The sequence below is a fragment of the Leptinotarsa decemlineata genome, unplaced genomic scaffold, assembly GCF_025532065.1.
Source record: "Leptinotarsa decemlineata unplaced genomic scaffold, Ldec_3_MD MMD2_tig00026328_RagTag_RagTag, whole genome shotgun sequence".
In the NCBI taxonomy this organism is placed as follows: domain Eukaryota; kingdom Metazoa; phylum Arthropoda; class Insecta; order Coleoptera; family Chrysomelidae; genus Leptinotarsa; species Leptinotarsa decemlineata.
In genome coordinates, this window is record NW_027412688.1 from 12392476 (window position 1) to 12415169 (window position 22694).

Genomic DNA, 22694 nt, shown 5'->3' on the forward strand with positions numbered 1-22694 from the left:
ATTGCATCCATAGAATCCCAAAAGTCCTAATCCATAACGACTGTTCCTATCCAATTCAATTGGTGGAAAAAAATCCGCACTCAAGACACTTGTCCGACAGCTTGTAGCTCGAACTTTCGTGACATGACTGATGAATATTTTGAAACACATTTCAATTTATTATTGTACACAGCAACAGCACATTTGAGACAATTTACACTTTTTGGAAGGTGTGTATTGTAATAAGTATCATTTTTATTGATACCAATATTCACATCCTCTATATTACAAATACAACACATAGATTTCCGAGGTATAGGACCGTCATTAACATCCGATTCTGAATTTTGATCGTGGTGGTGGTGCTCATAACAATATCTATGTTTCATTATATCGATGTCATCTTGCAGATGCTTAGGCAACTTTTCCCAAACATATGCAATCTCATGTGCAACACATGCAAGTATCACTTCCTTAGGCATATTTGCAAGCATCACTTTATCCATTTTTTTCAAGGTACCATATTTTGAAAACATTCTAAGTGAAAACCCCATTCCCTTGATAGCCTCCCGATCAGTTTTGGTGTTGAATCCATTTTTATTTGGAAAATTATTTAGAGAGAAACTGCAAGCACAAGTGACCACAGAGAACTGTATTAAATTTCTGTTGTCGATCATAGTTATATTTGATTTTTACATTCGAACATTTTCGAAAGAATCGAGTCAATTCAATGGTGGGGGTAGATCTCCAAAACTATCGAAATATTGTGACTTCTTTCCCACATTTTTTATATGCCACCCAATGTGTTCCTGGTCCACTTATTCCATCTAATTAACAATAGCTGTCTCGTTTGTTTTGGACCTGAAGATGGTAATCTATCACGCATAAAAACACCACGAAAATGTGGAATTTTCATTTTTTGTGCATAATAACTGAGATCGTGATCAGTAAGAGGCCTCTGAGGTAGGGGTTCAATTAGTTTTTTGTTTTGTTTGTGGCTTTGTTATGGTTTTAAATATAGTCCTAAACTTTACGGTATGGTTTGAGATATATTCACTTCCGCGTTTGCCTAATGCTACAGCCTCCATGGTTTTATTGTGACGATTGGCTTCCATTAAAGCCGCTCTGCTGGCTTTTGCCGAATTCACGGCCTTGGTAATACCAGCAGCGGCTCCCGCCAAACTTCCTAGTGCGGATAGTCCAGCAAAAATTGGTATCAATGGTAAAAGTCCACCGATCTTGGGAACAGGTTATGCGTGGTGTGCGGATTTTCTTCTTTCCACGGCAGCTTTAAGGTATTTACGTGCCGCCTGCAATGCCACAGTAATAGCTTTTTTGCTATTATTCGTCACAAATTGATTCCCACCAGCTTTCTTCAATACATTTCGCACTTTATGGACTATCCAGCACCAAATGCAGCTTTTTTAATTTTATTTTTCTTCGTTTGTTTCCTCTTACATTTTTTCTTATTGGTACTACAACCCATGCCCATATGTCTTTTCGCTTTCATAATGTTGGTGACAAGTAATGCAGCTGCTCTTTCCCCAATACTCGCGTCCTTCGATTTAACCCTATCCCAAGCGCTGTATTCAAGTTCTTTGTCGGCTAAATGTCTTGCTGCAAGATCGGATGGATGCTTAGAATATTGAATATCGTGTTTTTTGCATTCAATATCTAATTTATTGATTCCAGGATCGTTACGAGCTAAACGTTGTTTCAATTTTGTACCTGGTCCACAGTATTGATAACCTCCGGGTAGATGTAATTCGAAAGGAAGTTTGTTTATTAAATCATTAACAAAACCACAACCTCTTTTAATTTTACGATCACTTTCAATACGTCCGTATCGTTTGATGGTACACATTGAAATGAATAAGCTAATAACATTTATATAGTCTCCAACCACGGCACGATGCGCATTGTAAAACAGAAAGAAAAGTTTGCTGTAGATAATCTAGATGAGAAATTTGGGTGTGGATTGAATGGACAAAAGGTATTCAGACATGGTCCACTACTTCCATCATCAGTTCGAGGACTCATTATAGGACCTTCAAATTGTGGAAAGACGAATGCAATGATATCACTATTAACACATCCACAAGGACTGAGATTTAGAAATGTGTATCTCTATTCGAAATCACTCAATCAACCTAAATATCAGTACTTGCGAAGTGTTTTGGAACCTATAAAAGGATTAGGTTTCTATACATTCAGCAATAATGCAGAAATAGTGGAACCCTCCGACGCTAAGCCTAATTCTGTTTTCATTTTCGATGATGTGATATGTGAAAAGCAAGATATTATTAGATCATATTTCTGTATGGGACGTCATAAGGATGTTGATTGTTTTTATCTAGCACAGACATATTCACGGGTACCCAAACAGTTAGTGCGTGACAATACCAATTTCATTTTATTGTTCAAACAAGATGAGACGAATTTACATCACATTTATTCAGATCATGTTTCACCCGATGTAACATTCAAACAATTCCAATTGATGTGTGTTAAATGCTGGGAGGACCAATATGGATTTCTAGTCATTGATAAGGATAGAAAAATAGATGAAGGTAGATATCGCAAAGGATTCGATAGTTTTATATACCCATGATCTTGTTTTTTACACTTATTCGATCACTGAATATTGTAGAGGTCACTTCATCAGCGAATTAGGCTATAATTTAAAAAAGGGCATTATGAATACAAAAAAAGATTCTGAAAATAAAAAACAATGAAATGAATTTGAAACGTCAACTAGTAGAGACAACAGAAGCTGTCAGGCAGAAATTCAACTCTATCAAGAATGATAATATTGAAAATCGTACGACACTTGAAAGATTGTATGAGCCCATAATGAAACCATTGAATGTTTTATCATCAAACGCTACTTCTAAATCACCAGTGTTATCACCAAATCATGGAACTGTTCAATCTACTTCAAATTATCCCATGAGTACTCCAATAGGAAGAAAACAATCTTTTGCTAGTGTATCATCTGTGAATAGTGACACGAGCACACTTCAAGACGATATGAGAACAACTCTATTCGAAACACCATCATCGTCCCACATCGATTCCTCGGATCCTGACACCTCACCTGATATGAATGAAAGTGTGTGAAGATGTTTTGATGAAACATTTGAATAATGTAAAATCTAGAAATCCAGCATATGATGGAACATTTGGCGTACGTATGGATCCTATTACACAAAAGCTGAAAATGGGAAGTCTAGTGGTGTATTTCAAAGATGGAAACATTTCATTTTGGGATGCTAATAAAGTGAAAAAATATGAATGCGCAGGTAGTCCAGAATTGTATGATATGATCTTTTTGAAGAATCCACGAGATGTTGATAATAAAGAAACTCGTCAAGTATATTCCAAAATATTGAAAATAACGAATGCTCCATATAAACAATATCATCAGAAGAATGGTTTTAAAAATACAAATTCTAAAAAATTTCGTGAAGTTATCAAACCTCTATTAGACTCACGACAATATCCAATAAGAAGTAGAAGTAAAATTGGTGGAGCACTCAAACGAGTGAAAATGGAGAAAATATATAATTCTAAACCTGTGAATTATGTGTACTGGAATTCACCGAAAGAGTTAGTTGCTCGCCTACGATTATTGGTAGCTTCAAAGTCAGCTGGTCATACAGGACATGACAATGAAATAATTTCAATAATTGAAGAATTACGTGAAGAAGGTATAATATATTAACATATTCACATGTAATGATCACTGTCACATCATCATTTAATGCAGTAACATTATCACATTTTCTCTTTAATCATATTGAAATAGAATGACTAATGAAATAAGTGATGTCAAACGACAAGTTGTTAATGAATTACATAAACCTGCAAGACGTAATTTTCGTAGAAGAATAACCACCATCAAAGGTTTTGCAGATCTATGGCAAATAGATTTAGCTGAACTGCAACCTTATGCAAAAAGTAATGAAGGATACCGATATATACTTGTAGTGATAGATTGTTACTCAAATATCTGTGGACTGTAGCAGTTAAAGATAAAACAGGTAGTACAGTAACTAATGCAATGAAACAAGTACTGAAAGAAGCCAAATACTCCCCCAAACACATACAAAGCGATCAAGGGAAAGAATTTTTCAATAAAAGCTTCTCATCTCTCATGCGAGAATATAATATCAATCATTATTCAACATTTAGCACAAAGAAGGCAGCTATAGCAGAAAGAGTGATTCGTACAATAAAGGGGTGGCTCTATAAGGAATTTTCGATGAGAGGTCACCACAAATGGCTTGATATTCTTCCAACTATAACTAGTAGATATAACAATAAAGTTCATCGTACAATAGGTATGGCACCCATTAATGTTGATCCATCAACAAGATTGATATTCAAAGGTATCAATGAAGTTGGAAAAAAACAAAGTAAACCCAAATTCCGATTGAATGATATTGTACGAATAAGCAAATAAAAATATTTTTGAAAAGTCTTACACTGCGAACTTTACCACGGAACTCTTCAAGATTGTTAAAATCAATAAAACTTTTCCCACAACCTATAATCTTGAAGATATGAATGAAACAACCTATTAGAGGATGTTTTTACGAAGAAGAGTTATTGCGAACCGAAAATCCTGATGTATATCTGATCGAGAAAGTGCTGAAGAAAAGGAAAAATAAAGTATATGTAAAGTGGTTAGGACTTCCTAGTGAACAGAATTCTTGGATTGATGAATCAAATATGCTTTAAATGTATCTAATAATGTATTTATGAATAAAGTAATGTTAAAGTTCATTATTGTTTTCATTTCAATTATATGTAAGTGAATTGAAAAAATATTGCAGCGGTAAAACATTGCCCCAACCATTCGCAATGTTCTGTGTATACCAAACCAAATTAATTGTATACTCCATTCCCGCTTAAATTTTTTTTTCAACTCACAATATTGAGAACACAATACCATTCCCAAAACTAATCGCTGTCACTTTGAAATGCTTTCTCCAACTCTTTTCGCCAATTATCTCTCACTGATAATGCCGTCTCATAAAGTCGAGTCGACTCCTCAAGCTCTGCCTGTGCTTGCATTCTCGAACGTTGATTGAATTTGTCATCTTTCATGATTTTTGAACGTAGTTCATCTGCTTCTTTGCTCATGTTAGCCAATTCAATTTTCGCTAATGCAATCTTAGCATCTAATGCTTGAAGAGTGTCCTTATTGACACTAATAGCTTGCTCACTCTTTTCATGTTCAGCAATAGCCTTTTGCGCCTTTACAAGACGGCATTTCGCTTTCTTTTTCATATCTCCAAACCGAAGTAATGGAGTGAAAGAAGATAGCGATTCAGTCATCAAATCACCCTTCATTTCTTTGGGTTCACATTTTGTCTTCCTCTTCGATCTGTCACTTTTCGTTGTGGGCTTTTTCTCCTTCAAACCACTTTTCGATTGTTTTTTTTCTTTCAACTCAGTGACAATCGATGAAGATGCATTATTAACCTTCCTTTTGATAGTTCTGGATTTTTTATCAACACCAAGAGGGGGGTAGATGAAGGGTGTTTGGATGATGATGATTGTGAAATGATTGGAGTTTCAACGATAATTTGTTGAATTGGTTCCGGCACATCTGCGAAGTTAACGAAGTCGCTAATATCAAAATCACTTATCGAGTCTTGAGACTGTAAATGTAATACTGGAATATTTTCAAAATTAGTGTGATCGATATCAACAAGTGGTGAACCATCTTCAGCAATCAATAGTGGCATGGAGCTCATGATAATGATTATTTAGGTTTGGAGGAATGATATGTGATAGCAATAGAATGTGGATAGGAAAGGTGATGATGTTACTGATACTTCACCTTTTATAGAAGAAAATAAACTAGCGCATGCGCTCTTTCGTCAACTAGCCCACTCTTTCATCGACTAGAGATGCCATATCCTTCTCTCCCACTTAAAACGAGTCAAGTGATAGGTGGGAGTCGTACCACTTCCGTTTCCTATTCAATCGTATAAGTCGACTTGCGATCCTGAAGTTCATTCATTCACTCTCTACAACTGTGAGCAAACAACAACAAGATGAATTCTGCAAAAATAAATGCTGCATTAAATAGAATATCTGCTGTTGATGAAAACAATTGGATAGACGAATCAGATGATGATGATGTCAATGTTCCGCTAGAGGAAGTGATAGTTGAAGCAGAAGATGTTGGAGTCGATGAAGATGAGATAGACGAAGTTGAAAACGAGGCCAACCAAAGCGACGAAGATGATGATGTGATGGAGTTTGAGAGGGTCATGGATGAAGAAGGAGATGATGAAGGGATAGAAGCTGACACAACTGAAGGCGATGGTGCTTTGAGGATCGGTATGCGAACGCTCAATGTCAGTGAGACATTGGAAGATCCCTTGGATTTGTATTGTGCAATGGATGCATACGTATTGATCAGCACAATAGATGGAGAGAACAAAAAACTATGCTGGTGCTGCTTTCGGTTTTATTCGCATAGAAACAATAATGGAGGGTGGTATGCCCATGTCAACACCCACAACACTGTCTCAATTATGGAAATGGGACAAAATTGGTGTGAAGCTTGCGAGAGGCCACTAACAAACTTCACCCGAGTATCTACATGTATTATATGTAATAATGTCCAACCTGTGGCACAATAACCGTGGACCTACTGGTCAAAAAAAAAAACAACAGCCCTTTTCAGGGCTACATTATTCACACAAACGGTAGTAGTAGAATTCACAGAATATGTGATAAATGACTACTTTGACTAAAAAGTCGAAGTTAGGATTTGGTTTATCATCGAATATCTGTGTATATGATGAGTACTACTTTGACTGAAAAGTCGAAGTTGATATTTTCTCAATCATTGAATATAATGATGAGTACTACAGAGTTGGATGATGATACTTTCACATAAGTTTTGACTATAGTGTTAACCTATTTCTGATTGAAAGTATAATGATAGCTCTGAAAATAGTTGTTTATTGTCTTTAATTGTAGCCCTTAAAAGGGCTGTTTTTCCTATTAATCCATACAATGGTATGGACTAACGCTCTTCATCATCAGAAACAATCATGATGGTGTCATCATCTGAATCATCTGTATCTGATGATATACTGATGATGTCGTCCTCATATTCATCAGATTCATCTGAATCAGATGATATACTAATTATGTCGTCCGCATGATCATCTAGCTCGTTATCCTGTAGATCGTCTAACTCATCTACTTCCTCTTGCATACGTTCCGGGAAATCATCAGGAAGATCGTAGATGCGTTGCAGCATTTCTGCGAAGGTTGTACTGAAATGATCAAACGTAGAATCTATTTCATGTACCTGGATGGGTCCTGTACTCATCATAGAAGACTCTGGTACACTCATCGGTTCGGTGGTGGAATCAGCAATCGACATTGTGGAAGAATGATGTAGAACTGGGATTGATACTATATTTATATTGGAAGAAATAAAACGGAGGGGGTGAAGTGTAAATGTAGAACAGTGTTTGAGATTCGAAAACATTAAAAATGACGATCTTCATGAAACTCTGAGCGATTATTATGAGAAATTCTAAGTGATTATTATGAAAAACTAATAAGAGAGAGGGAGGAAGACACTGCCCCAGCCTCGCAGTGCCTCGTGTACACCAACCAAAAAAGTGTGTACTCCGTGGAAGGAAAGGAAAGGAAAGGAAAGGAAAGGGTGGGAGAAACAGGGAAACGATTACATATCGTCGTCGGAATTTAGGACATCATCGTCATCAATTAGGATAGGGATGGCGGAGGACTGTCCTCGATAAGGATTGGGGATGGTGGAAGTCTGATGTCGCCAGCGTCATCGTCGTCGTCGTCGTCATCCTCATCTGTGATGTCTACAGGCGGTGGGTCACCCCATTCGTCATCCCATTGGTAGGGATCCGGATAATCCCCGTCCGATAAGTCAGCTTCATCACTCCCAGTGACATGCTGAACCTGCACCCTGTAGTCATTATTCATGAATTCGAAGGGAATGTCATGAGGTGCCGTTGTGGAGTCCACGAATCCTTCCTGTATATATGCATAGTAAGGCATCTGAGGCTCCGGGACACTATAGGGCTCAGTAGTTGAATCAGGTTCCATGTTGGAGGTGGCTGATCAACTGAATATTCCAACAGATAATTCCTACTTTTTATACTTTTGAAAGGGAGTGGGGAGGAGTGGGGATGAAAGAACTTGGAATTGAAAATGGAAAAAAAGAAAAATAATGAAAAGACGAAGTGAAGAAAAATGCTCCAACCATCGCATTGTTCAATGTGTACCAAACCAAAACAATGTACACCCTTTATTTCACTTCTTTTTTCATTTGTTTTTTTTTTGTTTTTTATTCCTAAAATTATAATTACAAACCTAAAACTACCATGCTACCTAATTATCCTAAAACTATCCTAGTTGACCTAAAAACTATTTCCCTTTATTCAAAAATTTCTTTATAAATATTTTTAGTTCATTATTGAGCTCTATCGAAGAGGTCTCTGCCTTCCGCCTTTCCTTCAGAGCTGCAGTCCTTCGATCTAGCTCGGCCATCCTCATTAACAACTCGCGCCGTTGGCTAGCAATTTCATTCTCCTCCGGGAAATGCTAGCCAACGCGGCCTCACTATTTCGTGAAGCAAGTGCAACATCCCTACACCTCTGTAGGAAAGTTTCCATCTCCTGGGGGTTAACCTCTCCGACAGGCTCCGGCACTGGTGGCACTTGTGGCGCGATCTCCCCGGCAGGCTTCGACACTGGTGGCACGACCTCCATGGCAGGATCAGGCACCGGTGTGAGTTCCATGGGTGTCAACATCGCTAATAATGCAAATTGGGTGAGGATTTCACCTGGAGATGGCACCCTCGGCACCGGCTTATATGCCCTCCGTCTTTCCACTGTCAATGCGAGCGGTGTGGGACGTCTCGGAGGATTCCTTTTGGCGGTCGACCAACTACCTGCATAAGGGTTAGTCCTATTGCATTTACTCCTATACCTTTGAATAGGACCAACCTTAGCTGCAGATTGCCGCTTGGCTTTGTTAACAACCCTGTCTTCCTGAAATGAGACAGGGCTGCGTGGCCGCTGCACACCACCCGAAGTTGAAGCCTTCACCTCTTGGACCATCGCCACCTCGTCTCCCTCGAACATGTCAGGGCTGCCTGGTCGCTCCACCTCAACATCCACAGGTATGATCGATGCCACAGCGTTGTCGATTTCCTGCGTGTAGTTTTCCATTCTGAAAATGTAATACAAAGTTAGTTGTTATGAAAAAGTAACATTGATAACTTACTCAAAATTCGCTTGTTGTAGACTGTAGAAGACTGCTGTATTAGACTGGTGTTGTAGTAGATTGCTGTAGCTGGACTGCACTCGATGAGAAGACTTGTCGTACTGAATGCCGAGAAGTGTGCTCCTCAGGGTGTAGGCAGAAGTGGGAGTGGTGGGAGTGAGGTGGGGGCGCGCATGCGCAATTGTGGGGTGAGGCGAGCAATGGTGGGAAGGGGGCGGGGCTAAAAGTGGAGGAGAGTGGGCGGGGACTACAGTGTGTTGTTAAATTTTTTTTTAATGAAACATAAAATTAAAAATTTTTAGTCATAGAACCGGCATTGGTCATCCTCAGTCATAGAACCGGCATTGATCATCTACTTGAATTGTGACTGGAGAAAAAAATCTTTATTTTTTGTAAATCTATATTATTAAAATCAATAATGGGGGTATTTAATGTTCAGTGTGTATGTAGAATCGATATTTTTTGAGAAATGAGTGGTGGAATCTCATTATTATAATATTGAATTTATTACACTTATTTTCAATTTTACACGAAAAATAGTAATGACAAAAGTTGTAGAGAATTTAATTTCCAACAAATTTGGTCTCTATTATTTTTTTCGCAGGATTGATATTTTTCGAGAAAAGAACGGGTTGTAATCTCATTATGTAATATTGAATTTATTACACTTATTTTCAATTTAACACGAAAAATAGTAATGACAAAAGTTGTAGAGAATTAAATTTCCAACAAATTTGGTCTCTATTAATTTTTTCGCAGGATTGATATTTTTCGAGAAAAGAACGGGTTGTAATCTCATTATGTAATATTAAATTTATTACACTTATTTTCAATTTTACACGAAAAATGGTAATGACAAAAAATGTAGAGAATTCAATTTCCAACAAATTTGGTCTCTATTAATTTTTTCGCAGGATTGATATTTTTCAAGAAAAGAACGGGTTGTAATCTCATTATGTAATATTGAATTTATTACACTTATTTTCAATTTAACACGAAAAATAGTAATGACAAAAGTTGTAGAGAATTAAATTTCCAACAAATTTGGTCTCCATTATTTTTTCGCAGGATTGATATTTTTCGAGAAAAGAACGGGTTGTAATCTCATTATGTAATATTGAATTTATTACACTTATTTTCAATTTTACACGAAAAATAGTAATGACAAAAGTTGTAGAGAATTTAATTTCCAACAAATTTGGTCTCTATTATTTTTTTCGCAGGATTGATATTTTTCGAGAAAAGAACGGGTTGTAATCTGATTATGTAATATTAAATTTATTACACTTATTTTCAATTTTACACGAAAAATGGTAATGACAAAAGTTGTAGAGAATTCAATTTCCAACAAATTTGGTCTCTATTAATTTTTTCGCAGGATTGATATTTTTCAAGAAAAGAACGGGTTGTAATCTCATTATGTAATATTGAATTTATTACACTTATTTTCAATTTTACACGAAAAATAGTAATGACAAAAGTTGTAGAGAATTCAATTTCCAACAAATTTGGTCTCCATTAATTTTTTCGCAGGAGGGTATAGGTTTGTGAAAAAATATTTTTTTTTAATTTTAAAATTTATTTTCAAATTTCAAAAAATTTTTTTCAAATTTGCTTTTTTTTTTTCAAATTAAATTTTTTTTTTCAAATTTTAACAGTTGGGAACATGTCAAGTCAGAATTCGAGTACATCACTAATGCCACTTCAGGGACATTGAAATATATATAATAATACTTGTTGATAACTTTCATTATTAATTTTTCAAATACACATTTTTTTTCCTAACCTAACTTAATCAGGCCCTGCCCAGGCAGGCTATTCCACTTCACTATTCACCATGTTGGTTCAATTAATACGTCATCTGTTGCTTTTGGTTTTGGTTCTATTATTCTAATATTTGGATCAATGTTCAGTCCTGGATATCCCACTCCACCTGATGGCCTGACTTTATGGCTTTTCTCCAAAACTTCAACTCTCTCTTCCAGTACATCATACTTTTTCATTGTAGTCGCTGTTATGTTTGACATAGCATCAAATTTTTTATTTGTAGACGCTGTTATGTCAGACATTTTTATGTCTACATCATTTGTAAGTTTGTCAAATTTACGAGTGAAAGTTATCCGAGCCTCTGCAATTTTATCGTCAAATGCTTGACGGGCATCGCGAGCAATATTGCCTATTGTGGATTGTATTGCAGCTTGTAGGGCTAGAAGTATAACCTCCTTTGTTCCGTTAATTTCCCCCTCAAGGTATGATACAGTTACACAATCACTCTTGTCAATTGGTTCGCTTGTATTTTTCAATATTTTTCTTTGCATGTCATAATGACCATCTTTTGTTAATTTAAATCCATTGCCGGGTGGACCTCGGATGACATTACCACCCCATTTTTTTTTTCTGCCAAATTTATCGATTGTTTTAGACATTGTGCACCCACGATGATTCTTTTCAAACTGATATTCCTTTCTTTTACATTATACTATATATTGCAGTAATCGATTAGGGAAATAGAAATAATACAAATAAAATTTCAATCATTTTATATTCATTACAGTAATACATATACATACATACATAATACATTAATATCACAATACTTCTGTCATATTGAATTTTCCGGTTTTGAAGATATTGAATGATACTTCAATCATTGATCTCGGCAGATAATAAATTAATCAATTGATCCAATGGAGTCTCCTGAGATTGTGATTGTTGAATAATATTACTTATCCAACGAATGTTCTCATTTGGATCGTTTTCATAAAATTCAATATCATTATGACCCCAAGGAAGAGTGTGGGTAGTATTCGGAATGATAAATCGTTTATCGTCGTGGTATGATAATGCAACTTTATTTTTCAATTCAGTATACATATCATGCAACACGCTTCTAAATGAATTCATCTTTCTGAATATCATACCACCTTGTTCGACGATTTTTTGATAATCTTCGCATGTCAATTCATTCTTTATTACAGATCGTTTAACCCCTTTGGCTTTCTTAAATTCACCATCAACAGATTTCACATAATATGCTTTAGCACCTGTACCATAAAAACTCATGATTGGATCATTTGGAAATTCATCTTTGAAGTTACCCAAGACTGAACTTGTTACTGGAATATTGAATTGGTTAACTATACTGTAATTGGATGTATCAAATCTACTTATGTTAGTTTTTATGAATTCATAAAAATTTTCTGTGTTTACTTTAAGAATTAGCGAGTCGGTATCTGTGTAAAGTAAAGAGACATTTTCATCAAAGTGTTGTTTGATGCATCCATAGAAAAAGTCATACATGACTGTTTTAGATAATTCTAATATGGAAAATCCCAAATATAATGGTTTATCGTAATGAACCTTCACTCTACCCAATTGAATGGCAACGAAATTATCAGTGAAAATTGAACAATTTTTGAAATTTGGTTTGGCTATGAGAGTGCTGGCACCTATATTTTTCTTTATATTTTCCCAATGTGTAACGAGTCTAACATCAATTCGATTATCTACATTCTCCATTGTCTTTCCATACACCGCATTATTCATTAGTTTATAGAAATCTTTAACAGATTTGTTGTTAGACCTATTACGCATTTCAGTATTAAGATCTATATAGGGTTTCATCCAGCATGATTGTTTGAATTTCAATACTCTATGTGTATTCATTACAATCAATCCATTTTTGACAGCTTGCTGTAGATTCCTATAATGAACAATATATTTTCTTTTATCATTCAAATTTGGAATTAATTTGGGAATTTTCGATTGTGTACGAGGTGGTATTATTTTTTCGACTAAAAATGGAAGGTCAGAATGTTTATCATGCAACTCTTGTGGATAATGAATGTCCACTTCAAATACATACCCATACGGACTATCAGTACTCACATCCATCACATCAAGATTAAGAATTTCATTTGGTGTCAACCATGTAAATTCACTTGTTGGTAGAGGTTGTGACATACTGTGACCGTATAGATTTGTTGCATCTAAATATGTAATGAATGTGGAAGGTTCATTGGGATTATAATTGGGTAAAAATCTATTATTTGCTATATGTTTCCTCTCGCTACATTGACTAATTCCACCTCGTATACCTTTTTGAAAAAAGTGAATCATATCAATGTCAGTTAGTAATTCCAATTCAACATTAGTGAACTTCAACATGGCATCCCATGATAATCCAGGTGCAGTGTAATATTGTGCCGGATCTAAGTTATATATCTCTAAACTTGTGGTGCGGAAGTTTTCAAAAATATCACATAGTAGCAATACATCCGACTTCAAATACAAATCAGAGTATTCCCCCAAATTCTGACACTCGAATAAATTCCAAACATTTCTAGCCCTATCATAATCAGTTTCCGATATATGTTCACAATTGAGTGTGTCATAAAACTGATTTTTTGTCGGAAGTAATGGATAATTCAATTTGTCAATGTCATCAACAAAACTATATGGAAATACACCTTTCTGTCTCATCAAATTGAATTTCTCAATTTGTGGGAAATGTTTGTGCATCTCCAAACATTGATCGGAGGTCAAGTTTGCACCCAACTTCTCCAACGAATTAGTCATAAATTTATAACTATCGATAAATCTCATTTTGAGATAATTCTTCCTAACCACACCATCTTTATCGGTATAGCTGTGTGTGAAGAGATGCTTCGTGAAAGATATATATTTCTCTTTAGTTTGCGGGATAACATCAACTTTCTCTTTATTCCTATACAATTCTTTTATGAATAAATGACAATCATAACCACTTAAATTATGAAAAATGATAGGTATGAAGTTTGGTATTTTGAAATTTAAATTACATTTCGAGTGAGCGGCATGTGATCTTTTCTTTCCTGTGACATGACAATGATCTCTTACTTTGACTTCACCATCAGTAAATGCTTTATTACATATACCACAAGTTCTGGCTGCAGCAAACTGTTCTTCTTCTTCGTCAGTTTGTGTATCCATCGGTTTAGGGTTTCTGAGATGATTTTCATGTATCTCTTTCAAATCATCTTCAATGCTACTCACAAATTTCTGAGCTGCATCTACACCCCTATATGTAACAAATTTTGACAAATCATCATTATATGAACACTTTATCAAATAAGCAAATGAATATGGGGCATGTTTGAATGTTTTAATCGTGTATGAACTTTCAGGATTTGGCTCATTCACATGAATCGGTTTAAGCACTGATTCAAAATCAGCATACACTACAAATGGCACCCTCATTTGCCTCTCAAAGTTTTCAAACATTAGTTTATTTTCCGCAACCATTCTACCATATTTATTGATCTTTAAATTAGTAGTTGGTGTTGTGGTACTAATGTGATTACAATCATACATATTATGACGTAAAAGCAATCTCTCATCAGAAAAATATATCAAACATCCGTCACAAAATTATTTTTTCTGTCTATGAGCTGATAGTTGATTAGAAACTAATCTTGAAAGATCTTTGATCCAACAATAGTGACCATTACCGGAGTCATCAGTTATAAACAACAAATTGACATGTCTCCGGAGTCTTCTCTGTGAGTATCGCAATGGACCAATCACTTCATACTTCATTTTACCCTTCTCAAATGTACTCTCTAAACCGTAAACATTAATTGAAATATCATTCCTATCTTCGAATATTTCGATACTCTTATTATTAACTTTAACCGGAAAATCCATACCTGTGACATCTAAAACAGTGGAAAAATGTGGATATGACGTAAGTTCGGACACTCGACTATCTGCAGGATATAATGCTGATGTTATAGCCCAAGCAAAACAATATTGATCTTCATTACGAACATTCACAACAGCTTTCTTCCATTGAATACATTGAGGCAGCTTCACATATGAACGTCCTTCCAGTGGACTGTATTTATTAATGTTGACCTCGAGAAACAATATTTTTTCACAAGTCCAACCTGAATTATTAAAAAAAAATTACTATTCAATCTTATTGAAATTTTTAAAAAATAAATACCTGAGTCACGATCCTGGAACTCAGTCGTTTGAGCCACAATTACATCACGGAATCCATCAAAAACAGCATTCAAATCTGAAGATTGGTCCACTATTTTATTTTGGGAATTAAATGACTTCGTGTCCCTCGAATCATCAGTCTGAAGAATATAATTCCCAAAAACTTCCATATTCACCTTGATGCTTTTATGGATCCTGATGGCTGATTCCAGTAATTCAATGACCTTCTGCCTAATCTCATTGAAAAATGACATGTAGTCACTGGTTACAATCGAACTCTCCACCCTGTATGTAGCAATGCGGCAATTGAATGCATTCGTTATAATTTGAACACCGTCAGACAATTGAACACATGCATTATTTTTATGACTCATGGTTCTTCGGTGAGAATTCACTTGGGTCATAGGAATTGTCACATTACAACAATTGCACGTATACATAGGTGTTGCATTATCCACTCTCACCCGTTTCACTGCAGGCCCTCCTTGGCAACTCTGGAGCTGATGCCGACGAAGATTATCACTACGAGTGAAAGATTTACCACAGTCACAGGAATACATTTTATATAATAGTTCTCACTAACTCACTTGATGTAAACTGACATAGCCAACACTCGTACGCTTCTTAAATACACTCTGATAGGACCCGTCAAGACGTCATAGCCAACCCCACTTCTCAACTACATGCGCCAAGATTACCTCCCAACTGAATGCGATAACAGATGTCGATATACGAGCAAGCAGTGGTCGTTGCGGTCTCGGAGAGGGTAGACGCTAGGCAAACGGTCCTCGGCTGCCGTTGTGTCACCATCGATAGCGGGGCTAGAGCGAACCTTCATCGCTTCGGGAGAGGTGAGGGCAGACCGATGAATACGCATTACTCTGCCACACGTCGTGGAGTGAACATGTCGCTCTCTAGCCGTTGAACGGTTATTGCTGTGACGTCACTCCACTACTAACTTGGTGCCCTAACACCGATGGAGCATTTATTACTTGGAGGATCTTCGAAGTATGCAGACGTATGTTTGTACATAGACAAACAAGCACATGATGAAACCCTGTACCGTGCATTCTCCTACACACACACACACACACACATAAACACACAAAATCTCATATGAAAAAAAAATCTGAACGATCCATGCACCAGACACTTCAAGGTCACAACGCCTTGACTTCACTGCACAACAAAAAAACTTCACCAAACAACAACCAATAAAAAAAGCAATTAATACGTCATAGTGGTGGGGGAGGTCGAGAATCAGCTGTAAACAACTACTATTATGAACTAAAATGTCAATAAATAAAATAAAATACTGAAAAATCTACAAGTCAAAAAAAGTACATACATTTCAGATGTAATGAACTTAGGTTGATTATCACAAAAAGAAGCCATGAAGAAACGAATACTAGAAAAAAAACTTCTGAAACACATCTCTAAAAATCTTTCAGCGAATGCCAAACTTATTGATTATTTGTGCAACTCTAACATTTTGACTTGGAACACTGTAGACATACTGTCTTTCTACAGTCCACACATGAATATTTTGGCATTCGATGGGTAGTTTTGTGACATGAAAAACACACTTTTCGCTTCTCCAAAGCAAAATTTTCATTCCCCGCAAGTAAATTTTCAACAGGTCTTCCGAGGATGCGGCACACAAGAAAACGTAACGAGATGAACGGGGATGTTGCAAACGTCTTTCCATATTTACCTGAACAAGCTTTGCAGCCAATTTTTCAGCAAAAACAGATTTTTTTGTCTATTTTGATTAAAACACTGGTGTAAGATATAAGAATTCACCACAGAAATATCCAGTATACGAAAGAAAATAGTTAATAGCCACCTTCGTGTACGCCGACTACAAGAGCTCAGGAAACAAGGTGTAACTTCTCATTTATTTTTTTTTCTCAATGTACCTCCTTAGGTAAGCCTATTTTTCAACAAGATACTTGCTAATTCTACAGACAAAAACCAGTTGTCTGTAGTGATGTTGCGGCCATGCCTACACTTGTTGAAAAATGTTCACTTTAACCGTACCGAGCCGTCTAAGAGACTGATTGAAAAGAAAATATCATTGATAGCTCAGTTGTTCGTTGCCGACAGAGGGCGCATATAACACAATACATACAAATCTAAAGGAATAAGCTTTAAATTTTCAAGCCAGTTTCGAATATACCTGAATTCAGTTAGGAATACCGCGACAAACAAGAGCCAAATAAAAACTTAAAACGAGAAGTTCCTTGCGGAAGCGATTCCGTAAGGAGGGAGCTTGCGACCTGGGCACACAACCCGGGAGGGGGCATGGGGGGGGGAATATACCTACTATCAGTCCAAAGGGAGCCAGGCTCCAACCTGTTCGAACTCAAGATGACTATTGGAATATACCTACACAGTAGATTGAATGGAATGACGCCTATTAGAAAAAAATATTCCCCTGGCTAATACCACGAAGGGCGTTGGATTATATTCGACAAGCGTCACTGCAGGAATCTTCACAGAAAATTTCCTGCATATGCAATTGGCAATACAACTGAAAGAGTCGACCTTCAATTTTGGAACGGGCACACTTGCAGACCGGTTTCGGGCTCATTAGCCACTCATAATTGCAAAATAGTGGCCATCATCGACTTTCGGCCATCATCGACCAAAATTGAAGGTCGACTCGTTCAGTTGTATTGCCAATTGCATATGCAGGAAATTTTCTGCATATGTGTAGTTTTTCAAGTCTTAACCATCCGGAGTCATCAAACCTACTACTGATGTGATCAAATTTACGTATACCGAAGGAAAATCTCAAACAAGAGTTTTGAATTCTTTGGAGGTGAAGAGAATTGTATTGAGTAAGTGCAGGTCCATATATGCAATCGCAATAAGATAATTTAGAGAAAATTAAAGTTTCGCAAAGCTTAAGTTTGAGTTGTGTAGAAAGAATGTCTCTATTGGGAAAAATTTGTCTGAGAATGTTATAAGACGATTTACAAAGATGACTGATATGTTTAGAAAATCTCAAATCGGAGTCAATCCACAAACCCAAGTTTTTGCATTCAGAAATGAAAGGCAAGGCAACATCATTTATGTGGATCTTGATGAGGTTGGAAATAAGTCTCCTTTTAGATTTGGGTCCAAATAACATATATGATGATTTTTTAGCATTCAATTTCAAGTTATGTGCGCACGAGACGTTATACAGTGAATTGAGATCTCTATTTATCAGTTCTTGTGCTTCCAGGTTGCCTTTCGGAAAAGATAAGTAAATTTGAGTGTCATCAGCGTAGTGATGGATATTGCAAAATTCAATACATTTGTAGAAATCTGAGATATAGATGTTGAATAAGAGAGGTCCAAGAATGGAACCTTGTGGAACTCCAAATTTGGTGTTCAGAACTGCAGATTTTAAGTGATCAAGGCTGATACATTGAGTTCGGTGTTCCAGAAAGCTTTCAATAAGATCTACGGCACATTTATCCAAACCAAAGTGACTAAGTTTATTACATAAAAGACTGCGGTCTAAGGTATCAAAAGCTTTACTAAAGTCCAATAAAACTAGACATGTAACATAATTTTTATCGGTTGCTTTGAAAATATCATCCGTTATGGAGAGGAGTGCGGAAGTCGTGCTATGTTGAGAACGAAACCCAGACTGAACGCTAGTTATGATATTGTAAGAAGTGATGAATTCAATCATCTGATCTTTGGGAATCAGCTCAAGCGTTTTAGATAGGGATAGCAGGAAATTTTCTGTTAATATTCCTGCACTGACGCCTGTCGGATATAATCCAACGCCCTTTGTGGTATTAGCCAGGGGAGTAGTTATTTTCTGATAGGCTTCAGTCCATTCAACCTACTGTGTAGGTATATTCGAGACTGGCTTGAACGTTAAAAGTTCATTTCTTTAGATTTGTTTACTGCCAGTCTTCAAGCATGGCCCACTGACTAATAAGAAACAATACATGCAGTTTGACTAGCTCAAGGATTAGAATAATTAATTGGTTCTAGAAATTTACCATTTTGCAATAATCCTTAAAATGCATTTGAGTGCAGTCCCACAGACGGCAGTTAAGGGTTGAATTTAAAGACGTTATTTTGTCGGGTGATTTATTCGAAAGTGGTTATCACAGACAATGTTATGAATAATTTTCAGGGTTGAATAAAAAAATACTATTTATAAAAAAATAAATCAATCCAGAAATTTTCGTCAACAAAGAAATCATCAAATATTGCTGAAAATTCATCTGTAGAATCTTCAACGAAAGTTGAATAGACATACGAACTATTGAGCCAGAAGCATCTACTTCTCAAGATTTTAATTCACCAACCACTCTTATACCTGACTCTATAACAATACGTAGCCCATCTATTTCACAGTGGAAGTGGAAGGAAATGAGGATAATGCTAATGATGACAATGACGATTCAGATATTCAATGTCAAAATTGGCTTGATGATGAATTTCATTGACGACGATAATGAAGGTTAGAGGCACTACTCTACACTACATCAAATAAAAAATGCTGTTATTCGATAAATTTGTTAACATCATCGAGTTTTGACTGGAAAAAAAAATGCAGTTTTTTCGAATTTGTCATAGTTAATTTCAAATTACTTACCTGTATTTCTTATTTTTAGCTGATTTTGTATAATATTGATAATCAATTGATATGAGCAAACTGTAAGAGAGAGAGAGAGAGAAAGAGAGAGAAGTCACAATATCCTTATACATGTCTCACTCAGTCTCATGCCCGAGGATAATACCCTCGCGCTCCTACCCACCGAGGGTTAAAATTGATTTTAGAGGATGATTGGCCCCTTAGATCGGTCTGTCTTCTTGTAAAAGGTTTTGAAATAGTTGTCTGGATATATATAAAAATGGAGCATCAGAATTTACGTGAAGTTAAGTAATTATTTTGGGAGCTTGGAAGATTATTCAAAGCAATACGGCCGACGGAATCTGTCTGGAAGTATTGGCGAATTATTTCAAAGGATACTGACAAAAATATACGTTAAAATCAGCTTGGACAATTTATGTGTGGTAGGTAATGTATTTATGTAGCTTGATTACCTGATACCTGAAAATTGGCCGTCTAAGCACTTTAGCAGGTAGGCCTGCCTTCTTAGTACATATACTAACAGTACTCAATCGTCCACATTTTCATCGTCAGAAAATACGTAGTATTTGGTGGCCCTGGGATCTTACTCTATATGAAAACAAGTCATTTACCAGGTCTATTTCACTTCATGAAAATATTTTTTTTTTTTTTTAATTGAAAAATTTATATATTTCTGAATACAACAATAAAAATTAATTGGCGCTCCGGGGCGACTTCATTGATTCCAGTGGCGCATTTGCTTTTTCAGCTGCAGGAAAACCCGGAAAAACCTGCAGCACCACATCATCTGAAGATCTTGATCCGACAATGTCCTCTCTCTCATAAAACAAAATGTAGGGTGTCTCCAGAGGCTCCAATAAATTCAATGCATCGCCAGAACACTTCGTGACACGACTATCGTCAAACTTAAACCAGTCCGTTTCTTCTTTGACCAAGGCGTAATAATGACCACGTTCAACGCCAGAACCACAGTGAACAATGACTGCATGAATATTATAACAGTGGTCTGCTACGTTGAAATGTTCATCTATTTCGAACCTTCCAAAGAGTTTCTTGCTTCCGTTAGAGGTTGAGTCTTGTTTGAATATCATCAGTGTTATTATTAGATTGACTGGTGCCTCAGCTATACTTGTTTCCTTATAACAGTCAGTTAGTTTGGCGCATGTTTGACAATACAGTTGATCATCACCTGTTAAAATATTATAAACTTCATAGGACTTTGACTTACTTGTTGAACCCACCAATAACATCGCTCTTTTTTTGAAAGAGAAAGGCTTGGACGTGGCTTACAGTACAAAGAATTATTTAAGCAAATATATTGAAAGCAATAAAAAAAAATGTAAGTGTCGAATAGATAGATAAATAGATACATAGATAAATATACTTTATTGTCCAAGAATGAATTTTCAGATGAAGTGCGATGTGTATATGTATATAAAAAATATAAATAACTAAAAAAGTAAGTGAAAAATATGTCAAACATTTTTGTCAAAGAAACAAACCTTGCATGTTCACTATAAATGCTATTGTATCACAATTTGATTCACACATACACATATTAGTGTGAAATAAAAACAAGAGCATAAGTGTAATGATAATGATAATAAGAACATGATTGTTAATATACAGGGTATATCTTGACGAGTTAACGCGATCTATATATATAGAAAACTGAAAGTAGGGCGATTCTGAAAATTGATAGGATGGATGAAGAACTAATGATGAATTCACCTGAAATATTTTCGTTGAGGGTTTCGTTTCGGGTTTCACCGGAAGTGACGTCTTTTTCATTTTTAATGGCACACCCTGTATTTCACCTCATTTTTGAATTCTTCCTATGATTTAGATTCTAACTCATGTATCATACCTATACTCAAAATGAACCGTTTTCGAGTTTTTTCAGAAAAAGTGACAGAAGCAGCCTCTCGAACGTACGCCATTTTCATGTGATTCAACGTTTTTAAGAATATGCAGCTAGTGAATCGTGATAAATGAAGGTTGATCGGATCACGCATCATTTTCAAATCCACTGAATAATCCACAGGGTGCGCAAAAACTAGGGTCCAATAAGTGAATGAAAAAAATTTAAAAATCTCAACTTTTTCAAATGGGAACCCCCATTTTTTTCCTCAAGGTTCAATTCTATTACGAAAATAAGTCCTCAATAAAAGTTATTATCACGCGGGGATGAATTCGATGATTTCATGGAGGTTCTAGAAGGATGGAATGGAATGGATTCCGATAGAGTCTTATTTTTTGGTGATTTCAATTGTACGATCATTATTGTTGGCAATATAGGAGATAGAAAAACTCTAACAATCATGAATTCATTGTCATTCTTCAATATGAAATAATGTAACCACCTTTCAAATAGGCTGCAAGATATAGTAATGAGTAATATTACCTTTTTATTGGGAAAAACATTTTTAGGCTTTATACTACTCCATCTTGATACAGAAGAATGTGGTAATCTTACAAAAAAATGAAGGAATTTTTAAGGAAGTAACTATACATAGATGTGTAGATCATGCAAAGAAGTAACTTTCAGATACAAATCTGAAAGAAAAAAGCCTTCCTGAAACAGCTACTTTCATATAAACATTGAATTACACGAAATGAAAATTCTTTCGAAACAAATACTTTTATATGAACACTGACTTATACAGAAAACACTTTTTTCACTCAGTCTGTATTCCGAACATTTGTTATGAAATTAAATCAAATATCTTCCACAGGGTCTCTAAACTTACACTAAATGAAAATAAAAATATCACTTACATGGAACACTGTCATGCTCACTGGTAGACATCGATGTTTT

General features: G+C 35.9%; 1 protein-coding gene across 1 annotated transcript; it reads right to left on the reverse strand.

Annotated features, from left to right (window-relative positions):
- Positions 1-8153: 8153 nt before the first annotated feature.
- On the reverse strand, positions 8154-9931 carry LOC141485449 (uncharacterized). The gene is made up of 2 exons (XM_074182202.1): positions 9283-9931; positions 8154-9228 (listed from the first exon to the last, which is right to left on the reverse strand). The coding sequence occupies exon 2, from the start codon at positions 9225-9227 to the stop codon at positions 8550-8552; it is 678 nt and encodes a 225-aa protein (XP_074038303.1). The 5' UTR covers position 9228; positions 9283-9931; the 3' UTR covers positions 8154-8549.
- Positions 9932-22694: the final 12763 nt, after the last annotated feature.

Coding starts and splice junctions, on each gene's coding strand:
- LOC141485449 (XM_074182202.1), bottom strand. CDS start 9,227: ATGGAAAACTACACGCAGGAAATCGACAACGCTGTGGCATCGATCATA.